We start from the raw sequence: 23952 nt of genomic DNA, 5'->3' as shown, positions 1-23952 counted from the left end.
ATTGGTCCAAGTTCCCATGGGAGGTGGGACCCCCGCGGAGTGGCCTCTGCGGTTGGCTGGATGCTGAGGGGCGTGGGCAGCGGGCGGGGCTGGCCTGCCGGGCCGGTGTGGGCGCCAGCTGCTCTTCCGACCGCGGCTCCGGCGCCGGTAGCGGGACGCCAGCAGCCATGTCGGAGTGGGTGTCCTACTACCGGAGCGAGGCGCCGGAGGAGGATGACGGGGACGAACAGCAGCAGGAGGAGGGAACTGAGGCGGTCGGTAAGGGCCTACCACTCCCACACGGATTGCAGCCTGGGGCTGGCTGCCCTCGAGGGTCGGCGGGCGGAGGAGACCGCTGCTAAAACTGTTTTGCCCAATTCCGTAGGAGACTACAGGTTCTCCGGTCGGGACAGCCTCATTTTCTTAGTGGATGCCTCCAAGGCCATGTTTGAAAAGGATGAGGAGGGAGTGACGCCCTTTGAGATGACCATCCAGGTACGGCTGCTTAGGGATCCACGGGAGTGCTGCGCTAACGGAGGGGTTCACTGCGGCACCTCCGCGGCTGCGGACGCTGGGCTGGCTCTGTCTGCTCGGCTGCTATAAGGTCGCTGTGAAACGGGAGCAGCTCGGAATGGTGAATGGCTGTGGCCCTGGGGAGATGCCTGATGGGCCGTGTCCAGAGCTGGGTGAGGGAAACCTTTAGAGAACGAGCCACCAAAACAACCAATTCAGGGTGATAGAAGAAAGGTTTAATCCCTTGGCCCTGCTCATTACAAAGGAATGCTAATGAAAAATACCTAAGGCTGTATACTGGAGAAAACAAAAGTAAATCTTGAGAAAAAAAGACCCAAATTTCTTTATTCAGGTGAAGTGCAGCTTAAAGAATGTTACTCTTCTGCTGTTGTTCTTCCCCTGTACTCAGCACTGGTCAGGCCACACCCTGAGTACTGTGTCCAGTTCTGGGCCCCTCAATTCAAGAGAGATGTTGAGGTGCTGGAATGTGTCCAGAGAAGAGCAACAAGGCTGGTGAGGGTCCTGGAACACAAACCCTATGAGGAGAGGCTGAGGGAGCTGGGGGTGTGCAGCCTGGAGAAGAGGAGGCTCAGGGGTGACCTCCTTGCTGTCTACAACTACCTGAAGGGAGGTTGCAGCCAGGTGGGGATTGGTCTCTTCTGCCAGGCAACCAGCAATAGAACAAGGGGACACAGTCTCAGGTTGTGCCAGGGGCAGTATAGGCTGGATGTTAGGAGGAAGTTCCTCACAGAGAGAGTGATTGGCATTGGAATGGGCTGCCCAGGGAGGTGGTGGAGTCACCATCCCTGGAGGTGTTCAAGCAAAGCCTGGATGAGGCTCTTAGTGCCATGGTCTAGTTGGCACTAGATAGGGCTGGGTGCTAGGTTGGACTGGATGATCTTGGAGGTCTCTTCCCACCTGGTTGATTCTGTGCTTCTACTGTTTGCTAATCAATGTGCATTAGCTGCTCATTGCCAAACACAAACCTTTTGCAGCTGGTTTGCTTCCCATTTTGATGTGTGTGCTTTCTTTTCCAGTGCATCCGGAATGTGTATACCAGCAAAATTATTAGTAGTGACAGAGACCTGTTAAGTGTTGTGCTCTATGGTACAGAAAACAGCAACAACTCAGCAGATTTCAAGCACGTCTATGTTCTCCAGGACCTGGACAACCCGGGTAAAGGCAGTGAAATGATCTGAAGGTTATATAGAAAACTGGAGTAAGGAGATCTTTGTAGCAACATTATCACTAACTGATCTCTGAAAACAGAGATCTATCAGATAAACTAAAATTCCTGTTACTGAGATGTATTGGTGATGGTGGGAGTAGCATTAGAAGTTTATTGAAAGCTTAAAAACTTGACATGTAGTCTTTTCTGTTGTAGTTGGTTCAAATCCCTTTCCTATGCCTCCTGTTTCAATGTGGTGGTTCCCTTATTGTCTGCTAAACTTAAGAGGACCTCAGAGGGATTCTTGAAAGCTCATCATGTGTCTCCTGCACTTCAGAAAAATGCATGTACACATACAGGTTCCACATCACAGAGTGCCTGAGTTTGGGTGGGATTTCTGGAGGTCATCACCCTCCCTCTCAAGCAGAATCAGCTAGAACAGATTGTCCAATATATGTTAACCTGTTTTGCATTTTATTGGGTTTAGCTCTTTCATTTTCTTAGGATTTCTTACTTAGCATCTGCTTGGTAATGAATCCCAGTTGCTGAACTGGAAAAGGTAGTAGGAAGGGTGAGAAAAATGCATGCTAGTGGTGACAAATTCCCTGACAGCAGAGAGTCTTGTGGGAGGATTTTGTCTGTTAGCTTCTAATGGCAGCCTGTGTCTCTGAAGAAGTTTGGCTTATTTTTTTTTACCTAGGAGGTGCAAGTTTAATAACACATGGGGGTCTTCTGAAAGAACTCTGCCTTGTCCTAGTTTCAGGATTAGTTATGATGAGGACCTGACAAGACTGGCTTAGGTTGTCCCTCTCCTGGCAGCAAGCACCTTAGGCTTCTTGTTCCAGTTTTGCCCCCCTTCTCTGCTTGCATTTCTCCCTGTGTTAGAGGCAGTAGCTTTCCCATGCTGACAAAGACAGTGCAGGTGAGAAGTGAGTACTGCTGAAAAGGAAGAGAATTGCATATTTGCTGCCCCTGTACAGCAGAATGCTGTGCAGAAAGCAGTTAGTTACTATGTAGTCTGTAATTATGCACACCTATGCTATTAATGAAATGGCAGCTGAGGAAAATGAAAATAGAACAGTAAATGGAGGGAAAGGCATTTTCAAATGAGATTTTGAAAATGCTATAGAATTTGAGTGAAGGACAAAGGAAGAAGCTTTGCAGAGTGCAGTAGCTGATGAATGAAATAATGTCTCTCTTTGTAGAGTTAAGTGGAATCTGCTGTTAGATAGGTGGGAAAAGGAGTTGTAGTTGGGCTGGAGTAACCTGCAGAGCTTTAAAAAGGCTATTGGTAGCTGCCCTGAGCATTACTGTGCTCCCCTCGATGACTTGTGGGCTGCATCTGACTTCTAGGTTGGTTCTATCTGACATAAGGGGCCTAGGAGTGGGAGGAATTATCCATTTCTCCTATGTGTTGTGGGGATGCAGGACATATTTCATGCTTCTGTCCTTTCTCTGGTGACACAGCTGTCTGCTGTGCCTCTGCAGCAGGTGCAATGGCTGCCTTTCCTGCTCAGCACTTGTCCTTTCAGTGTAGAGGGTTTGCAATACTTTGATACTGCTTGTTTCCCTCTCTCAGCAAGAAGAGCTCTGCATTGGTGCTAAGGCATTTTGTGTCCTCTTGGCCTGAGCAGATGCTTTCAGGTGATATCTAGCTTGCATTGTTGCAAATGTTAGGCTGTGCTGAGCAATTTTCTCAGCCAGGTGTTAGAAGGGAACTGCCACAGAGGTGTTAGGGGATGTTACTCAGATGTCAGCTGCAAGGGCCCCTTGGTGCATATTTGGAAGGGTTTGTTTGTTGTCCCCCTCAGGTGCAAAGCGTATTCTGGAGCTGGACCAGTACAGGGGAGATGAAGGACAAGCACTCTTCCATAAGACCTTTGGCCACAATGCTGATTACTCACTGGGTGAAGCACTTTGGGCCTGCTCTAATCTCTTCAGTGATGTCCGAGTCAGACTGAGCCACAAAAGGATCATGCTCTTCACCAATGAGGATGACCCTCATGCCAGTGACAGTGCTAAAGCCAAGCTGGCCAGGACCAGAGCTGGTGATCTGAGAGATACAGGTGATTATTTCTGTTTTTAATTTCAAGTATAGTAAAAGTGGTGTATCCTTGCAGCAAATGTTAACTGCATTGCATGCTCGTGATGGAGAAAGAGTGTAAGACTGTCTGACCTGGGGAATCCTTCTGAGGCTTTCTAAATTAGAAATCTGATACCTAATCTGAATTAGAGAATCTGGTATTCAGCAACTAAGACTTATAAATCAGGACTTGAGATGGATGTTGAAAACAAACTCTACTTTATTTCATTATTCCAATCTTTTCCCAGGAAGGGAAAATTAACACTAAGTTGAGTTATAAGGAATATTAATGTCTCTATTTTGAATTAGCTGGAGGACAGCAACCTGAGCTCAGAGGCTACAGAGCAAATGCTTCATGAGTTCAACGACATAGCTCAGATAACAAATGTTTTTGGAGTTCACCAGGTATCTAGAAACTGTGAGGCTTAATTCATTAGTCCTTACACATGGGAAGGGGGAATTTCTGAACTCATTATTTCCCTCTATGCCCAAAGTAAGGTTATGTTTTATAGGAGCTTGTCAGAGCTATTTCATAAGCAATGTTGTCCAGGTTATTAGGGAGAAAACATTTTCTATGGTGTGTTGCTTCTTGCCTTAGGAGCTTTCACACCTGGTGCAGATGACAACTTGGAGCTTATTCTTGCTTAAGTCCCTTACTTAGAGAAATCTCAGAGTGCTGAGAAACACACAGATACTAAAGCAGTTTCTGTGAGCCTTCTCCTATCTCTTACTTTGTTTCTAGGTATCATCTTGGACTTGATGCATTTGAAGAAGCCTGGAGGGTTTGATATCTCTTTGTTCTACAGGGATATAATAAACTTAGCAGAGGATGAGGACCTTGGGATCCAGCCTAAGGAGTCAGAGAAACTGGAACATCTCATGAAGAAAGTACGAGCAAAGCAGACAAAAAAACGCGCTATGGTCAGGTTTGTGCTTGGTTACATTTCATTTCGTGGAGGTACCTGCTGTTGCTTTTAGACTGCATCCCACCTCCCTCTTCTGGAATGTTTGGTTTGTAAAGCCATCAGTGCTTAAATTTAATCCCTTAGGATAAGATTTGAATTTCTTTTGTAGCTTCAATTATATTTGTTCTCGCTGGATGATAAGAGCGGAGAATGAAACTAGGGCTGCTTTTTCTCTCTGTCTGATATCTCCTGGATTTATCTTAGCCAGAAAGGATAATTTTCCTCAAAAATTACATTATTGACAAGTAAAATACTTTAAAAAACCAAAGTGCAACCTGTAAAGTGGTCAGTTTCTAGTGAGATCTGATTGCAATGAGGCTTTTCTTACTAATGCTACCTTAGAAACAATTCAGCTCATCGTTACTGGCAGGTATTTTGGGCTGTTATTAAATCGTTAGTTGTGGCCAGTCTGAGCAATTCAGATAACTGAATCCACACACACAGGTGTGAATTCAGATAGCTTTGCTATTTCTGATTGCCCACTGAAAGATTAGAGATACAAAGAGATTAAAGGGATCTTGACAAAGGAGACAGTATCTTTGGAACCACATACTCTGTATCAGTTGGGTTTTTTAATGAGTGAGTTTGTGGCAGAATGGTGTGGAAGCACAGTGAGGGAATGAACTTTACACTCTAGTGATTTTTTTTTTCCATATATACTAAAAAGGAAAATCCCAACCTCAACTGTTATCCCTGGCATTTGTGCTTCTGCTCCCAGCTTTATTTTCCTCTTCTGGGAATGTTTGTTGAGTTTTCTAATCATTGAGGAGGAAGAATCCTGCACCAGTGACACCTCTTAGAGGAGAGGAAGTGTCACTGCTCTCCTCTCACAACTTGAAGATTATCTCCAATTTTAAACCTTCTGATTTTTTTTCGCCTCTAATTTCTGATAATCTGTTTTCTTAAATCATGTTATTAATTGGTGAAGGTGATGGAGCAATGGAATAGGTGGCCCAGAGTTTGTGAAGCCTCCCACTCTGTAGACTTTCAAAACCTGCCTGGATGTGTTCCTGTAAGGCCTGCCTTAAGTGATCCTGCTTTGGCAGGGGTGCTGGACTGGATGATCTCTGAAGGTCCCTTCCAACCCTTAACATTCTGTGATTCTTCTGGGGAATTTTGCCTTCAGCCTGAACAGCTATGTGAATTCAGAGGTCACAATGCATTAAGCACAAATAAGATGCCCAAATGTGAAGTTGTCCTGTTCTCTGCTTGAGCATAGCACCAGAGAGGAAAAAAAGGTGAAAGAAATAAATTATTTGTGTTTAGAAGTGACAGCATTGCAAGAATGTTTTTATACAAGTATTAGTATGTTTCCAGAGATAGTTGTGATTTGTAGGGTGAAGAGTAAGAGAAGGTCAGAGAAAATAAGAAGAGATGACTTTGTTTACTGTGAGCCGCAGGAGACAAACACCTGTGCTGTAGCCAATCTGCTACTGCATGTCTCAGAAGCAATCCAGCTTAGTAAATGCCCATCCAAGTTTAATGTAGCACTCCATAAAATGTGCATTTTCTTTTATTATTTCCTCTAGGTTTTGTTTTAGTTGGGCACAGAAGACAGCAGGTAAATGTTTTGAAGTAGCTTGTGCAGCCTACTCCAGTTACTCAGCAAAAATACCTAACATGAAACAAAACTTTTGAGCAGAATGCTTATTTCTCAACTGCTCAGTTTTCCCATCGTGACTTTGTTCACTTTTGTAATGCCAATTATACTGTGGTAATGATTTATTAGACTTGGGTTTTTTTCATGAAGTTGTAGTAGATAGATCTGGGGAAAAAAGAGATACCATTTGCCAACACTAGAAAGGCCAAAGCATGTCTGGATGCCAAACAAATGCAGGTTGGTAAATGAGAACACAGTTAGAATCATAGAATCAGACAGGGTTGGAAGGGACCACAAGGATAATCCAGTTCCAACTCCCCTGCCACGGCCAGGGGCACCCTACCCTAGATCAGGTTGGCCACAGCCTCATCCAGCCTGGCCTTAAACACCTCCAGGGATGGGGCCACAACCACCTCTCCCTGGGCAACCCATTCCAGGCTCTCACCACTCTCATAGTGAAGAACTTCCTCCTCGCGTCCAGTTTGAACCTACCCATCTCCAGCTTTGCTCTATTCCCCCTAGTCCTGCCACTACCTGATAGCCTAAAAAGTCCCTCCCCAGCTTTTTTGTAGGCCCTTTTCAGATACTGAAAGGCTACAATAAGGTCACCTCAGAGCTTCTTCTCCGGATTGAACAGCCCCAACTCTTTCAGTCTCTCCAGCCCTCTGATCATCCTTGTGGCCCTTCTCTGGACATGCTCCAGCACGTCCACATCCTTCTTGTAATGGGGGCTGCAGAACCGCATGCAACTGAGCTACTGCTGTTGTGTGACAGCCTGAGCCAAGCTGCTGTAGCTGACCATATGTACATGCCTAGCTTCTCAGTAGAACAAAGCAGTTTGCATTTGTCCAGTGATAGAACAAGGAGCAACGGGTGCAAGCTGGAGCACAGGAGGTTCCATGTGAACATAAAGGACAACTTTTTCCCTGTGAAGGTGACAGAACACAGAAACAGGCTACCCAGAGAGGCAGCGCTTGGACTGGATGATCTTTTGAGGTCCCTTCCAACCTCTAACCTTCTGTGTGTGGTTCTCTGTGTGTGTGTGTGACTTTCCTCTGCAAAAGTGAGTGTGGTGGTGGTTTGTTTTTTAGAAGTCTCAAGTCTATCTGCCTTTTTACCACAGGTTAAATCTGTACCTGAACAAAGATCTGTCACTTTCTGTCGGTGTTTACAACCTCATTCAAAAAGCTTATAAACCATATCCAGTGAAGCTTTATCGGGAAACTAATGAACCAGTTAAAACAAAAACAAGGACCTTTAATGCCAAAACAGGCAGCTTGCTCCTGCCTAGTGACACCAAAAGGGCTCAGGTGAGGTATTGATAATGTTCCTGCCATTTCCTGTCTCTGTGATACCTGTGTGAGATGTTGGTTCTCTTGTTGCTTTTGTTTATATTTCACTGTCAAAATCAGATGCAGAAATATTTACATCCATATGCCCCTGGAGACAGCCTGGTCACTTTGTGAGCTACACAGAGTGAAAGTGGGCTGTTTCTATGCCATGGCTGTCAAGAGAAAGCAGAGCTGCTGGTAGAAGTGCCCTCAGGAGCACAAGCAATTTCTTTCTGTAAGGCAGAACTAGGTTGCCACAGCCTGACCTTACATGGCCTTGTGCAATCTTTGCAGGTGTTTTGGACAGATACTGGCCATTTTATTAAACATACAAATGTGCATCACTGAATGGGGGCAGGTTGGAGCTCTTTAGAAAAAGAAACAACAAGCCTTTGAATTTTATTACTTTATTCTTTGCTTTGCTTTCCTGCTGGATAGTTTGGCTGATGTTCTGCCTTGTTTCAAAGCAGGACATGCAGTTGCTAGGTACTGTCACAAATGCACTCTGTTCCATGCCAGAGGCTCCTAAAATTGTTGTCATAAGATTAAATACCAAGTTTATTTGTCCTGCAAAGAAAGTAAATAGAGGAGATGAACAGTAAGTTAAGCATTAAGTCTTGGTATATAGCTTCAGCAGCTGGACTACATTTGTACATCACAAAAATGAAGACTTGTTGTTGTGTCAAAAGTTGTTGTTTCTCAGTCACTGTTTCTGCCAGGGCTAGGTAGCTGATGTGCATCTGCTGAAACAAGTTTAGAATCAGACAAGACCTCTGAGAGTGTTTAATCCAACCCAACCCAAAGCAAATGTCTCAAAGCTTGATCTGGTTGCTCACAGTTTGCTTGTAACAGCTCTGAAGAGCTCCAAGGATGAGATGTGGCAGCTTCTCTGTGCCAGGGCTCAACTATTGTCTTAGGAAAGTGCATTTTGCTAGTGTCCTGATGGATTATCCTTTGGGATAGTGGCTGCAGATTGTGACTTGCCATTTCAGTGTGCACTAATGATGAGGGCTTGCTCTATCTTGCTTGTAACCCTCTTTTCAGTAGTGAAAGACATCAATTGAGTCCTCTTCCTCCCCACCACTCTTGCCCCCACAGTATTTTTATGCTAGCAGCACTACTGTCTTGCTCTTCCCTGGTTTAGACTTATGGAAACCGCCAGATTGTGCTGGAGAAAGAGGAGACAGAAGAAATTAAACAGTTTGATCCTCCAGGCTTGTTTCTGATTGGCTTCAAACCCCTCTCAATGCTTAAACCACACCACCATATCAAGCCTTCGCAGTTCATCTATCCTGAGGAATCCCTAGTAAGTGGTAAGTAAAGATAGCAATAGAAGATTCCCCATTTTACATCTGGGTAACCAGCTGATTTATAGTGTGTGTAAGTAGGGATCATTGAGTGTAAAGTCTTTGTCTAACTTTAAAACTTAATGATATTGAAAAGTGTAGAATTAACTGTTGCTAACCGTCTTGGCTGCAGTTATGTTTTAAGTCCCTGTCAGATAGGAGTGGAAACATAATGCTTGGAAAGTGTGGTTGAGTTAATAGCACTGTATAGGCTTGCAAAGAGGGAAGGTGAGGAAGCTTAGCTTTTTCTCTCCTTCTTATCTGTTTATGTAAGTCTGCTTATCCAGAAATACAATATTAATCCATCCCAGGCTGCAATAGGAAAGAAAAAATCCAGCTCCTCAATCTAGCAGTGAATAAAGAGGGCTGAGTTATGACCAGCTGCTTTGCTGTGTCTGACTAGAGACTTTACACTTGCTTGTCCAGCTTATCAGCTTCATGAATCAAACACCTTACTTAGCTGTCAGTCTTTTCCTGACCACTGTATCTGATAAAATACAAAGCAAATGTGTGTCTCGAGAGAAGAATACTGCAGTCAGAATTCTTAGTGTGTTATTCCTGCAAAAGGTTCTGTGATGTGCTGCCACTATGATGTCCCACCAGTCCAGAAAGAGGCTTTGCAGAAACATGTTTACAATTTTTTACCCGTATTTTATGGCTCAGATGCTAATGGCTTAGTTTCTTTCATTAGAACACTTAGTGTTGTGATCAGGAGCAGCACTAACATTGTTACTTTCAAGGGTTTTCCCTCCCCAAAGTTGCTTTTTTCACTTCTGCAGTGTTGCAGGCATTTCAGAGAAGTCAGAGGTTTTATGCCCTTTTACCTAGGGTTACATTCCTGAGGAAAAGAGCAAAGTTGTGCATCTGACCAAGGCAGTCTTTCCTTTGCAGGGAGTACAACGCTGTTTAATGCCTTACTGATGAAATGCTTGGAGAGGGAGGTGATGGCACTGTGCAGGTACATCACCCGCCGCAACACTCCCCCTCGCTTTGTGGCCCTGGTTCCCCAGGAGGAAGATGTGGATGAGCAGAAAGTGCAGGTAGCCCCTCCAGGTACGGGAAGAGATGCTGCTTTTCCCTAATTGGAAGCAGTCAACATAAAAGCATGGATATTGCAGTGGTACAGGCTGGGGGGTGAGTGGCTGGGGAGCAACCTGGCTGAGAGGGACCTGGGAGTGCTAGTTGACAGCTGAACGTGAGCCAGCAGTGTGCCCAGGTGGCACTGAAGGCCAATGGCATTCTGGCCTGTGTCCTGGGAGTGCTAGTTGACAGCTGAACATGAGCCAGCAGTGTGCCCAGGTGGCACTGAAGGCCAAAGGCATTCTGGCCTGTGTCAGGAATAGTGTGGCCAGCAGGACTAGAGCTGTCATTCTGCCCTGTGCTCAGCACTGGTGAGGCCTCACCTCGAGCAATGTGTGCAGGTCTGGGCCTCTTGCTTCAGGAAGGATATTGAGGTGCTGGAGTGAGTCCAGAGCAGAGCAACAAGACTGGGGAGGGGAGGGAGAAGGGAAAGTCATGAGGAGAGGCTGAGAGAGCTGGGGGAGAGGATCAGCCTGGAGAAGAGGAAACTTAGAGGGGACCTTATGACTCTACAACTACCTGAAAGAAAGCTGTAGTCAGGCTCTTCTCCCAGGCAACTTGTGACAGGACAAGAGGGGCATAGTCTGAAGCTGCGCCAGGGGAGGTTTAGGTTGGATATTAGGAAGCACTTCCTCGCAGAGAGGGTGGTTAGGCTTTGGAATGGACTGCCCTGGAAGGTGGTGGAGTCACCATCCCTGGAGATCTTTAAGGAAAGATTGGACGTGGCACTTGGTGGCATGGTTTAACGGATGTTGTGGTGTTAGGCCATAGGCTGGACTTGATCTCAGAGGTCTTTCCCAGCCTCAATGATTCTGTGATCCTATTGTGTGGAAATACTCCTAGTGCTGCCTCCCTTAAAACTGAGGAATGTGCTTTCCAACATCCCTTTCTTCAGTTTTGTCTTTGTAAGCAGCTTGTGTTGAATCTGTTTTTAAAACCCATGTTCCATCAGTGCCTGCTCAGATATTACATGGCTACAGTATTTTGCCTGCTCAGATATTACATGGCTACAGTATTTTGCCTGCTCAGATATTACATGGCTACAGTATTTTGCCTGCTTTCTACCTTTTTTTTTTCAGTGGATTCAAGTAACTAACCTAAAATCTTTAATAGCTTTTCAATTCTGTTTGCTGACCAGACAAAATGTGTTTCCCTGAATTTTACTGTATCCTTGGATATGTTTTAAAGCATTAAATAATCTCATATCCTCAACCTCATACCTTTTCAGCTGAGTGGGGAACAAAGGGGGAGTAAAAGCAGACCCTTTCTCTTTAGCATTTTCTCATTTCTTTAACTGAAAAATCATTTTCTGGGAGAATGTAAAGCAGGAAAATAACACTACTTGTGTACAGAGGAAAGCAATTTGGAAAAACAAAGGCATTTAATATTCAAACAAGGATTTTTTGTGCTCATATCCCACAAGAGGTGGCTAGGTGAACATTAAAAGGCAAGTCACAAGTATCAAGCTTGTAGCTGTGCATTTAATCTGAATCTCTTTCAGAAAGCCTTTGGTGATATTGGTTATAGACATTGAGATTGGGATTGAGTGTCGTGATGTAAGGACTGGGAAATACCATGGCTTGCTGTTGTTTGTCACAAAATCCCTAGCTTTGGGGTCACAGAATTCACAGAATTTCTTAGATTGGGAAAGATCTTCAAGATCATTGAGGCCAATTGTGCTGGTTTGAAGCTAGCTAGAATGTTTTGGTGAGGAAAAGTAGATTATAGGCTGTGAAAGGAAAACAGTGGTGGTGTCTACTCCCCTCAGAGTCTTGCTGAAGAGGAAAGGAAAACATTAGATAACACTCTCACCATTTTTCACACACTCTGCCTCGGGCTGCTGGCTGAGCAACATCTCACTCCCTAACTTAACCTTTGCTTCTTAACCTCTTGGCTGAACCTCTATTCTTCTTTAGGACTGGGGTAAGGTTGAGAGGAGCAGGAAGAAGGTGAGGGGTGGTTGAGAGCCCCTCCTGGGGACTCAGGTTTCTGGGAGGGGAGCTGTGTTTCTGTATTACTTTTACCTTGTATATGTCTGTATATAACTGTATATATTGTAAGTATCTGCTTGTATATTGTGCTAGCTGTAAATAAATAGCTTCGTTTATATTCCCAGAGCTGGCTGAGTCTAGTCTGGGTGATTTCTAAAGTGTGGGGGGGCAGGGAACACCCAAACCATCACACCAATCATTAGTTTCACACTGACAAGTCCTTGACTATACCGAATCCTTCAGCACAACATCTAATCACTATGAATCGCTATGGTTGGGAAGGACCACCAGGATCATCCAGTCCTCAGACCTAGAGCATCTTGATCTTTCCCATCTATTACTATTTCGAGGTGATGTTGCTGTGTAACTGTTGTCTTCCTTCCTCTCTTGTGTGCAGGTTTCCACGTTGTGTTCTTGCCCTACGCAGATGACAAACGGAAGGTGGACTTTACCGAGAAGCTGCCAGCCAGCCAAGAGCAGGTGGACAAAATGAAGCAAATCATTCAGAAACTCCGGTTCAAATACAGGTACATAGAGACACTCTGCAGGGAAGAAAGCACAGTGCTGTTCACAGGATCACAGAGCATTAGGGGCTGGAAGAGATCTCAGAAGATCATTCAGTCTAACTTCCTTACCAGGGCAGGATCACCTAGAGTAGATAACACAGTATCGTGTCCAAGTGTTGAGTGTTGCCAGAGAAGGAGACTCCACAACCTCCCTGGGCAGCCTGTTCCAGTGTTTTGTCACCCTCACAGTGAAAATGTTTTTCCTTATGTTTATGTGGAACCTCCTTTCACCCCTTGTCACTTATCCTATCATTGGACATCACTGAGCAAAGCCTGGCTCACTTTTTGCATATTTATAAACTTGATTGAGGTCACCTCTGAGTCTCCTCTTCTCCAAGCCAAAGAGCCCCAGCTCCCTCAGCCTTTCTAAGGGAGATATTCCATTCCCTTGGTTATCTTTGTGTCTCTGCACTGTACTCTTTCAAACAGTTTCCTGTTCTTCTTGAACTGAGGGGCCCAGAACTGGACACAATATTTAAGATGTGGACTCACCAGGGCTGAGTAGAGGGGAATCGTAGAATCAGTCAGGGTTGGAAGGGACTATGAGGGTGATCTAGTTCCAGCCTCCCTGACATGGGCAGGGACACCCTACCCTAGATCAGGCTGGCCAGAGCCTCATCCAGCCTGGCCTTAAACACCTCCAGGGATGAGGCCTCAGCCACTTACCTGGGCAACCCACTCCAGGCTCTCACCACTCTCATGGTGAAGAACTTCCTCCTCTCGTCCAGTCTGAGAACCTCTCTTGACCTGCTGACCACACCCCTTGCTTTGTTGCACACATTGTTCAGCTGTGGTATCAAGAAGATGAGATTTTAATGTATTTTGATGCAAACTGTTTCCCTTTGCAGTAGGTTTATTCAGACTTTATTCTTAATAATCATTCTGAATACCCAGGTGCCACAAGTGTTATGTAGCAGGTTCTAGAGTTCTTTATAGACTTGCTCTTGTTCTCTGGGCTGCTGTCATTTGTGCAGAGTTATCACATTTCATTGTGGTTCTGTCAATCTATTGCAGATCAGACCCAAATCGTTTGACTGAGAGCACATTAGACTAGTTTAGGCCTTTTTCTTTATAGGGAGGATAAACTTCAGGAGGTGGGGTGAGGTTTAACAAAACCAAATGATAGGTCCTGCACTTTGGTGACAACAACCCCAAGCAGTGCTACAGGCTTGGGGAAGAGTGGCTGAAAAGCAGCCTGGTGGAAAAGGATCTGGAAGTGCTGGTGAATGGCTGGCTGAATGTGAGCCAGCAGTGTGCCCAGGTGGCCGAGAAGACATCCTGTCCTGTATCAAAACCAGTGTGTCCATCAGGAGTAGGGAAGTGATTGTGTTCCTGTACTTGGCCCTGGTGAGGTCACACCTTGAGCACTGTGTTCTGTTCTTGGCACTGTGGTGTAGGAAAGACATTGAGGCCCTGGGGGGTGTCGAGAGAAGAGTGGCAAGGCTGGTGAGGGATTTGGAGGACATGTCCTATGAGGAGTGCCTGAGGGAACTGAGGTGGTTTAGTCTGGAAAAGAGAAGGCTAAGGGCAGACCTCATTGCTCTCCACAACTACCTAAAAGGATGTTGTAATGAGACTAGTTTTGGTCTCTTCTATCATGTAACTAGGGATAGGATGAGAGGTAATGGGTTTAAGCTGTGCCAAAGGAGATTTATGTTGTATATTAGGAAAAAAAAATTACTGGAAGATTGGTGAAGCATTGGGAAAGGATGCCCAGGGAGGTGATGGAGTCACTGACCCTGGAGGTGTTCAAGGAGCTGTAGATGTTGCACTTCAGGATATAGTTTAATGGTCGTGGTAGTTGGGTTACAGTTGGACTCAATAATCTTAACATTCTTTTCCAACCTTAATGATTCCATGATTAATGGGAGATCCTTTCCCTAGGTATGTGGAAGGTGGCACAGCTGTTACAACAGCAGAATGCCACTGTCTCCATTTGTCTCACACAGCTTTCTAATGCAACTGGTGCATGACAGGGTAGTGATTCAGCAGGTAAACTGAAGAGGGGAGAAGCAGGTCTTCCACTAAGATGCATTGTTGTGTGGGAAAGAGGGGCCTTTTACTGTGGAATGAGTTGGTGGTAGATCTTGCATGTCCTGTCTGCCTTCTTGGCAGCATGCATTGACATTCTGGGGGCTTCTTGACAGGACTGACAGCTTTGAGAACCCAGTTTTGCAGCAGCACTTCAGGAATATGGAAGCTTTGGCGCTGGATATGATGGAACCAGAACAAGCTGAAGATCTTACAAGTGAGAATTATTGGTGGGTGCGAAGGGAGGTGGGGCAGGGGACTCTTGGCTTTGTTCTGAGTCAGACATGTGCTACTACAACTGTCCCTTTAAAACTATTTCAGTGTATGCAGTTTCCAAATGTAGAATTCTGGATGTGCCCATGCTGAAATATTGAAACCTTATTCTCTAGTGCTGTCACTTCTAAGATAAAGGGAAAATGATCACTTTACCCTCTACAATTTAAACTGAATCACCTTTTGTCTATGCTGACAAATATTTTCTCTGAAATGCCTCTCAAGAGTCTAATTAATAATTAGTAATGAGCATTTTTTCTGCTAGGAGGCAATGGCGCCCCCTCGTGGCTGCGAGGGTATCTCTATAAGAATATCTTGCCAAAGGACAGGAATCTGCTACTGGAGGGCAAGTTTCTTCTTTAAAATATATGTTGTGCTCCAGGAATAGTGTTAGAGTAGCTATTTGCCTCTTCTGAAGCGATATCTAACACATAATAATACATTTCAGAAACAAGCTGTTCTGGCTCAAACCACTTACATCATTAGGCAACAACATTTTGTGGTTTAAATGTCTGAGATTAGACCTGGGTAACAGTGCAGCCTGGTAGGAGATCTACATCACAGCCACTGTGTCATTTTTGTTCTGCATGTGTAATTCCTGCTCAGGCATATGTGCAAGTCCATTACATGTACATTGTACAAACTCCTGATTTTACCAAGAGCTGTAAATTTCTCCTTTCACAGAATCAAGCAGGTTGAAAGAGAACTCCAAGATCATCCAGTCCAACCTATCACCCAGCCTTGTCTAATCAACTAGACCATGGCACTAAGTGCTTCATCCAATCTTTGTCCTTTTTCCCCTTTCCCTTCTGTCCCTTTTCCCCTTTCCCTTCTGTCCTTTTCCCCCTTTCCCTTCTGTCCTTTTCCCCCTTTCCCTTCTGTCCTTTTCCCCCTTTCCCTTCTGTCCTTTTCCCCCTTTCCCTTCTGTCCTTTTCCCCCTTTCCCTTCTGTCCCTTTTCCCCTTTCCCTTCTGTCCCTTTTCCCCTTTCCCTTCTGTCCCTTTTCCCCTTTCCCTTCTGTCCCTCTTCCCTTTCCCTTCTGTCCCTCTTCCCTTTCCCTTCTGTCCCTCTTCCCTTTCCCTTCTGTCCCTCTTCCCTTTCCCTTCTGTCCCTCTTCCCTTTCCCTTCTGTCCCTCTTCCCTTTCCCTTCTGTCCCTCTTCCCTTTCCCTTCTGTCCCTCTTCCCTTTCCCTTCTGTCCCTCTTCCCTTTCCCTTCTGTCCCTCTTCCCTTTCCCTTCTGTCCCTCTTCCCTTTCCCTTCTGTCCCTCTTCCCTTTCCCTTCTGTCCCTCTTCCCTTTCCCTTCTGTCCCTCTTCCCTTTCCCTTCTGTCCCTCTTCCCTTTCCCTTCTGTCCCTCTTCCCTTTCCCTTCTGTCCCTCTTCCCTTTCCCTTCTGTCCCTCTTCCCTTTCCCTTCTGTCCCTCTTCCCTTTCCCTTCTGTCCCTCTTCCCTTTCCCTTCTGTCCCTCTTCCCTTTCCCTTCTGTCCCTCTTCCCTTTCCCTTCTGTCCCTCTTCCCTTTCCCTTCTGTCCCTCTTCCCTTTCCCTTCTGTCCCTCTTCCCTTTCCCTTCTGTCCCTCTTCCCTTTCCCTTCTGTCCCTCTTCCCTTTCCCTTCTGTCCCTCTTCCCTTTCCCTTCTGTCCCTCTTCCCTTTCCCTTCTGTCCCTCTTCCCTTTCCCTTCTGTCCCTCTTCCCTTTCCCTTCTGTCCCTCTTCCCTTTCCCTTCTGTCCCTCTTCCCTTTCCCTTCTGTCCCTCTTCCCTTTGTGAGTATCATAACACAGGTTCTTGCATTTTTCATGCATGTGAGCTAGTTATTACAGAAGTACAATCCTATCTGGTGTGATGTCCTCATTTAGACTTTCCAGAAATTGCTTTGGTTTTGAGAGGGCAAATCATTGTCTTTTGACAGTGCCAAAGGTTGAAGAGATGAACCATAGGCTGGGCAACCTGGTGGAGGAGTTTAAGCAGCTGGTTTACCCCCCTGACTACAATCCTGAGGGGAAGGCTGTAAAGCGAAAACAAAGTAAGTAGTGATGGTGCAGACATACAACATGGTGTCTGTACTCTGCTTGGAAGTATCTGTCTGGTAGCTTAAACAAGCCACTTGTGCAACAACTCTCTTCACTCATCTCCACAACAAAGTGGATTTATATCCAGTGGTGATTCTTAGGGCGTAGAGGATACTGTGATATCCAACTGGACTATTGTTAGAATAGGAAACTGCACAGTGAAGTATAAGAAGCAATGCAGGTAAATGATTGCAACATATTATTTGTTTTAGAAACTTTCTGTTTTAATAACTTTGAGTTTTGCAACAGTTTAGTAAAATAGTTCATGCTTTTGGTTTGGTCAGGAAGCAAACTTCTATGCATGGGCTGTTTAGCAAGTCCAAGATGAGTGTAGTTAGGGCTAAATAGCTAAGTAATGATGAAGTACATGGGAGTCTGAAGCTCTGCATGAAGTGGGAGTATCTGTTAGCTGAGCTTCCAATGCAATCATTGCATTCTGCTATCTTAAAAGATTCATTTGGGAGTGTTTCATTGGATCAGAACACAAAGTTTCACACTTGAGTTTGAGATCACACCTATCAAGGAAATACTCCATGTCTTACTACACGTAGTGAGTGACATCTACTGCATAGTGGAACTATGTCTGTGAGTGTCTAGGTAGCTGTTAAAATATCATGAGTTAACAGCCATTAGCTGTGATATGTGCAAGAAATGTTGATATCTTTTTACTACGAAACTTTAAAACTGTGGTAATGTAAAATTTGTCCTTCCAGCTTCCAATGATCAGACTGAGAAGAGGCCCAGAGTAGAAATCTCAAAAGATGAGCTCCGGAGTCATGCACAGAATGGCACTCTAGGCAAGCTCATTGTACCTGTTCTGAAGGATGCATGCAGGCTTTATGGGTTGAAAGGTGGGGGGAAGAAGCAGGAGCTCATGGATGCTCTAACTGAATACTTTAATGATCACTGAGCAGGATGAGAAAGCCCTGCTTGACTTCTACCTGCTTAAAATTTTGGTTCTCTAATGTAGATGCTGTGTCTGTTTAGTCTTGCTATGGAGAGGAGGGCAACTAAATGTTGCTGAATCTAGCAGTGGAGATACTTTTTGCTCTTAGTTGAGAAACACCTCAGCAAAGTTGGATTCTGTTTGAGGTAGCCAAAAGTAGAATTAAATTCCCTGCTAACTCAGGTAACCCACTGCAAGCAAACACTGTTGTGCCTTCCTGGTTTCTTAATAAAGGTTATTTTGGACTTGTTACTTTGCAGCACTGGCTGTGCCATCTTTGCATCACAGACAGCAGAACTCACTTCAGTGTAAGAAAGCAGAACCATTTGTGTTAGTGACACCACAGGAAGTCAAGCAGCAGGTCAAGACTGTGTGCTAGCAGAGGGTGTAAATGTGGTGTCTTACTCTGCAGAACAGCTGATCAGTATCAGTACTTGGGGTCTTTTCAGCAATCTGTGTTACAAAGATTACCAGCAGATAACAAAGAAGAAAATCATTATGGGGAAACATCAGCCAAATTTTTGGGCAAAAAAGGCAGCACTCCACAAAGCTGTACAGGCAAGTTTAAAACTTTTAAATAGTAATGACAAATGCTGGTTTAAAAAAGGAAGAAAAGAGTCATGTGCCCTGAAAAGCTCAAGTTAAATTAATGAGGATAAATTACTGAGGTGGTGCAGAGGTTTTTCACCTTGCTAGCCAGCATGAGGCAGACTGTTATGCAGGCTGCTGTACTCAAATATGTGCTTTGAAGAGAAAAATGTGGTGAGTAGTCTTTCTTACCTCCAGTATTTCCATTTAAAAAAATGTACTTAGGGAGGCTGCATCTGGAGCTTTGTTTTCAACTTCTGCTCTGTGCATACCCTACCTGTGTTGCCCAAACCCAAGTCATTCCCCTTGCTTCAGGAAGCAGTACAAATAGTTTAGCTAAATTAACTTTTTATAGGATGGAAACATGGGAATACATTTTGGTCTGCATGGTGTTTTAGTGTTCAGGGATTCCTGAGTTTGGAAGGTTGTGCCTGAGCTGGTGTGGCATACAGTGGGTCCAGTTGTGATCACTCTGGTGGCACTGTGAGTGCCATAGCTGTGCCAGCACACTGCTCACTTCCACCTTCACAGCTTCTTGTCAAAGAGCAGCTCGCCCTTGCTGAACTCTGCAGTACTGAAGCTATAGAAGTCTGTTGTGCTTTCAGTCAGCCTGCTTTATAGTAGCTACTTTTAATAAGGATTTATCTAAGCAATCATTTTGCCCTTTGGCAAAGAAGTTACTCTAAGTGCTTGTCTTAGTGAGACTTGACACACACAATTGAACTCAGTAAAATAGTGAGACTATCTTGTCCTTAATTTAGTGACTTTTCATTCCCCAAATGCCTTTAACTTCTCTCTTGGCTTGCTAGCCCTCAGGCATAGCATGATCCAGGCTTTGGATGATTGTGGCATCTTTGTTCTAGGTTATTAGGTCTTCCTTCTAACTGTTGGTTTGGTTTTTTTCCACTACCACATTAAGTTTAAAAGGTATGGTGAGGGAACACTTAAAAGAGCAGAAAATTAGGACATTTTACTTGTCAAGAATCCTTTATTTCTGCTCTTTGTGCACTTTGTTTTACATCAACCATCTTGGCATGGTACAGCAGGGCAACTCCTTGGCAACATCATGGTTTTAAACACAGTTGAACAGTCAGCATCAGTGGAAGGGAACAGCAGCCTTTCTAAACCTCAGACAGGACTTAAATCTTTGTATGGTGTTCACATCAGCAAGGATTTTACTCTTGCCAGTCATTTATAAGAAACAGACATGATTTTTCTTCAGTCTCTGGTGAGCTGATTTCATCTACTTTGCATGTACTACAGGTATGAAGTTAATGCCTCTGGAGAAACATTACAGAACTTCCTTTTCCCTTCTGCTCTTGAACCTATTTGTCCTCCCATGCTACCTTTGGTTTGGCATCCTGCAATCAAGGAGAGTTTTGATCTAACCCAGTCCGACACAGAAATTTACTCCTCTGCTCAGAGCAGAAAGTGGATTACACAATATGCATTTAACTAAGGCTAGCTCCACAAAACCACCACTAAGCCAGAACACTGGTGGCACTTCACACTCTTCCACAACATTATTTGGCATTCTCTTCTTGAGACACAGGTTGATTCATCTGAAAAATTACTTGCTTTCTGTTGTCTTGGTTCATGTCTTCTACTGCACTGCTACAGCCTTTGGGTAATCTCTAAGCAGTTTGGCTTTACACCTGGCAACACTTCAGTGAATTGCAAATGCTTCCCCAAGGGAGTGACAATTCTATTTGGCTTCATCAGTAATTTTATTTTCTTAAAATGTCAGTATTTAAGTGAGATAAGTTTCCTCTTTGTACACTGCTGTAAGATTTATGTTCCTTGTGCACCCCTTACAGAAGTCTCTCTGGTTTCAAGAAGCAAAAAGGTTGTGCTATGTGCACTGACCTTAGCTCTGTCTGCTGCTACACAGTAGCTGCTGTTTGCCTTAAAGATTCTTGGTTGCTCCATCACTCGAAACTCCAACTGCCTGCACGCAAACACAGCCTTGCCCTTAAGTAGACAACTATTCAGGAACAGTTACCCACACCTGTTAGAGGCTGAAGCTTAGCAGAAATACTGCAACACATAGGAAGCTCCTGGGTGGGTTAAAAAAGCCCTGAGCAGGCAGACATGGAAATAAGGGGAGGGGGGGATTTTTTTTCTTTCAAACATCAAACAAGAAATACAGTTGTAGAATCACTTTTCAAGAAATAATACAATGACAATGAACATGTTGGAGTAAAGCAATAGAAAAGAGAAGAGAGGCAGAAACAGTAAGAATTAAGTCATGGTTAAACAAAAGTGTGGTGTTTTGAAATGAAACACAGGTATCAAAACGGTAATTTCAACTGAAGCTAGACATCAATAACTTCTGACTCCACCTTCCTATTCCACACACAAACTTGTGAGCATTTAAACCAACAGTCTTTCTATAGCTTGCTGGACAGACTGGATCTGAGGCTTTAGCTGTGAACCCTCCTTGATGGTGATGGAGCAGGCGATGACAGGCCGGGAGACGCCACATGCCCGGCCCAGAGCTTGCTTGGAGCGCACAAACACGTAAGGGACGTTCTTGTCCTCGCAGAGAAGAGGCAGGTGCAGGATGATCTCCAAGGGCTCTGCATCTGCTGCCATCACAATGAACTCTGCTATCCCTCGGTTCAGTGTTTTTGTGGCTATAAAAGAAAACTGAAGGTAAGTCTAGGTCCTTCTGTAAAGCACATCTCATAGAAAAACAGCTTTAGGAGATGGTGAATTTGGCAAGGAGATCCAGTGGTAGCATGAGGACAGGCCAAAGAGAAGCAGCAGCTATAGGGCTGAGGAATTATTTGCAGGGTTACCCCATGTTGTCTAGTGCATTGAGCTGTGCCTCGAGTACAACTGAGATTCTCAAGGAAGCAAGCCCAGCCTCAGGGCTGCTGAGGGGCAGGGAGCTGAGGTACACCACAGATGAGAGGATACTAGGGAAGTTAGAATTACAGAATCATTGAATTAGTCAGGGTTGGAAGGGACCACAAGGATCATCTAGTTCCAACCCCCCTGCCATGGCCAGGGACACCCCATCCTAGATCAGGCTGGCCAGAGCCAGTTGAGTTTAGCCTGGAGAAGAAAAGTGGGAGCGGGGGGGATATGGCTGCTATTGTGTACTTTAAGGAGACTGCAGAGAAGATGGAGCCAGAAAGTCCTTGGGAGTGCACAGGGAAAAGAACAAGGCACAGACTGTAACTGCTGCCTCAGCCAGACTCTAGAGACATACTGGAATTTTATTTTACTCCCCTTGCCCTGCCCCCTTAATAAGGAGATTCAGTCATGAGCCACGACTCCTGAGAGGCTGTGGAGTTTTTTCCCTGGGGACTGATTTTTGACCAGGCAAAGTCCCAAGCAACCTGATCCAATTGTGACAGAAGGAGCAGGCTGAGCTAGAGGGCTGCCCTCAAACTCAAATCTTTCTATAATTCTGAACTCTCTAGGCATCTGGTAATCCCAATGCCACACTGCTAAGTATGCATGATCGCAGGACATGCACCAGGAAGAGTCTGGGCACCCACCAGGTCTCTGTGCCAGTGTTAAAAAGATGACATCCGAATGCTTCAGCACGCTAGACAGAGGAGGACAGAGAGGGACCCTCAAAATACCCAGAATTATGTAATGTTAGCAACCCACTGCTACAGAGAAAAGAAACTCTAGCCACAGCTTCTCACAAACTCCTTGCTCTGACTTCTAGCACACTTCACAACACATGGGGGGGGGGTCTCACCTTCATTGGCTCCCTTGCGTAGCTGCTTATAGTTGCAGGACTGCTGCACAAGATCCAGGAGCGTTTTGGTGAGCTGTGCATCAGCCAGCGGGTAAGCTTTGGGATTCACCTCTGCCTCACTCTACAGAAAGGAAAAGATAGCATGACAGCACTAGCAAAGGGGGGTTAGTTCCCAACGACACCACACAGGCCTAAGGTATGCTGACTACTGGAGTCAGCTCACCATTCCCAGATGCTCCGCGCATACACTGGAAATCCCACTGCGTTGTTTTAAAGGAGAAATGCCTTTTCCTCTTATTCAAAGTAGGCAGTGTATCTGCTCCAACAGCCAATCCATACCCCGCAAACCAGCAGCAGGGAGGTTACAGGGCAGCGCTCTGCCGTTTGCCGCCACGGATACCGGAGAAAAAGCAGCGTTTCAGCGCGCAAGGAAAGGCCTCTGCCAGCTGCGAGCTACCGAGCTCAGGCGTGGATTCCAAAGAGATCCGAGCGGAGCACATGGCAGATTCAGCTCTAAAAATCACAACTAGCTTCTAAAGGTTGACATCAACGAGCTAGTGGAGTAGCAACCAAGCCACACGTCGCGTTAAGGAGCAGTACCGGCAGAACGGCTCCAGCTCCTATCGCTGCAGCCAAGGTAAGAGGTACCGGGCAACGGCTAGCGGCGACCCCACGCTGCGCCGCTCCGCCGCCCGCCCGCACACGCGGCTACAGCCCTGCCCGGCTGCCGAGCACATGCTCCAGCCCCGGGACGGGGCACAGCGGGGCTGGCACACGAAGCCGGGCCGGCAAGCCGTGTCCCCCGCCGCTAGACACCCCCGGGACGGCCAGCTCGCCGGGCATCCTCCCTGCGGGGCAGCGTGTCGAGCAGGAGACCCACAGCCGGCCGCAGCCCCGCCCGGCCTCCACGTGTTCTCTGCACCGCGGCCGCCGGGCAGGCAGCGTCTCCTCGCTCCGGGCCCCCCAGCACGGCGCTCCCCGAGCAGAGGCCGGCGCCCAGCCCCGCTCACCATAGTCGCGGCCCGGTGGCTCCTCTGGGCCCGAGTGCGCGGAGCGGAAGGAGGCGCGAGGCTCCGCGCCGGAAGTGAGGCGGCGTGAGCGCGGGGCGGGACCCGCAGCGGAGCCTCCGCCGCTTCCCACGGCCCCCCGCATGCGCAGTGCGCAGCGGCGGCGGCGGCGGCCCGGGCGATGGCGGAGCCCTGTGCGCAGCCCTGCGGCGGGCACGGGTGGCGCTGGGCGGTGCCGCTCCGCCCGCCGCTCTGCCTCGCCTGCGCCGTGGAGACCCTGCGCGACGGCAGCGCCTCGGTGGGCAGCTGCTGCTCCTCGCGTCCCGGGCGTAGTTGGCCGCGAAGACGATGAGAGGGCTGAGAGCCTCTCCTAGGAAGACAGGCGGGGAGAGATGGGACTGTTCGACCTGGGGAAGAGCAGGCTGCAAGGGAGGCTTTGTGGCGGCCTTCCAGTAGCTGCAGAAAGCTGGGCACTGTTTAGAAGGGCGCATGGCGATAGGAAGAGGGGCAGTGGTTTGAAACTAGAGCAGGTAGATTGAGGTTGGACATTAGGTGGAAGTTCTTTACAGTGAAGGTAGTGAAATACTGGAGCAGGTTGCTGAGGGATGTAGTTGAAGCCCAGTTGAGGGCCCAGGTCAAACCTGATGGGGTCCTAAGCAACCTTTTCTAGTTAAAGATATCCCTGCTCACTGCAGGGGCTTC

At 46.2% G+C, this 23952-nt stretch overlaps 3 protein-coding genes across 5 annotated transcripts in view; 2 read left to right on the top strand and 1 right to left on the bottom strand.

The window, feature by feature from the left end:
• The first annotated feature begins 80 nt into the window (after positions 1–80).
• On the top strand, positions 81–18189 carry XRCC6 (X-ray repair cross complementing 6). Of its 3 annotated transcripts, XM_064155138.1 has the most exons (12): positions 81–258; positions 365–474; positions 1530–1668; positions 3472–3726; positions 4486–4669; positions 7432–7618; positions 8784–8952; positions 9877–10038; positions 12454–12583; positions 14770–14870; positions 16832–16945; positions 17705–18189. In XM_064155138.1, the coding sequence occupies exons 1-12, from the start codon at positions 168–170 to the stop codon at positions 17899–17901; spliced, it is 1839 nt and encodes a 612-aa protein (XP_064011208.1). In that variant the 5' UTR covers positions 81–167; the 3' UTR covers positions 17902–18189. The 3 variants fall into 3 exon arrangements, with proteins under 3 accessions (XP_064011208.1, XP_064011206.1, XP_064011207.1); XM_064155136.1 differs by lacking the exon at positions 9877–10038 and having other exon boundaries at positions 82–258; XM_064155137.1 differs by lacking the exon at positions 17705–18189 and having other exon boundaries at positions 82–258; positions 14770–14883; positions 16832–16939.
• A 1304-nt stretch (positions 18190–19493) lies between these two features.
• SNU13 (small nuclear ribonucleoprotein 13) lies at positions 19494–23398 on the bottom strand. Its single transcript, XM_064155139.1, has 3 exons — positions 23254–23398; positions 22244–22364; positions 19494–21161 (listed from the first exon to the last, which is right to left on the bottom strand). Exons 1-3 carry the CDS (start codon positions 23254–23256, stop codon positions 20899–20901), a joined length of 387 nt encoding a protein of 128 aa, XP_064011209.1. The 5' UTR covers positions 23257–23398; the 3' UTR covers positions 19494–20898.
• Positions 23399–23431: 33 nt separating this feature from the next.
• The window catches only part of MEI1 (meiotic double-stranded break formation protein 1), a 41639-nt gene continuing 41118 nt past the window's right edge, over positions 23432–23952 (top strand). Inside the window, exon 1 of the mRNA XM_064154850.1 lies at positions 23432–23548. Coding sequence (XP_064010920.1) covers positions 23432–23548 — 117 coding nt within the window. The remainder of the gene's footprint in view (positions 23549–23952) is intronic.

The sequence above is a fragment of the Pogoniulus pusillus genome, chromosome 15 (genome assembly GCF_015220805.1).
Source record: "Pogoniulus pusillus isolate bPogPus1 chromosome 15, bPogPus1.pri, whole genome shotgun sequence".
Taxonomy (NCBI): domain Eukaryota; kingdom Metazoa; phylum Chordata; class Aves; order Piciformes; family Lybiidae; genus Pogoniulus; species Pogoniulus pusillus.
The sequence above is the reverse complement of the archived record's forward strand: the minus strand, read 5'-3'. Positions and strand labels throughout refer to the sequence as shown.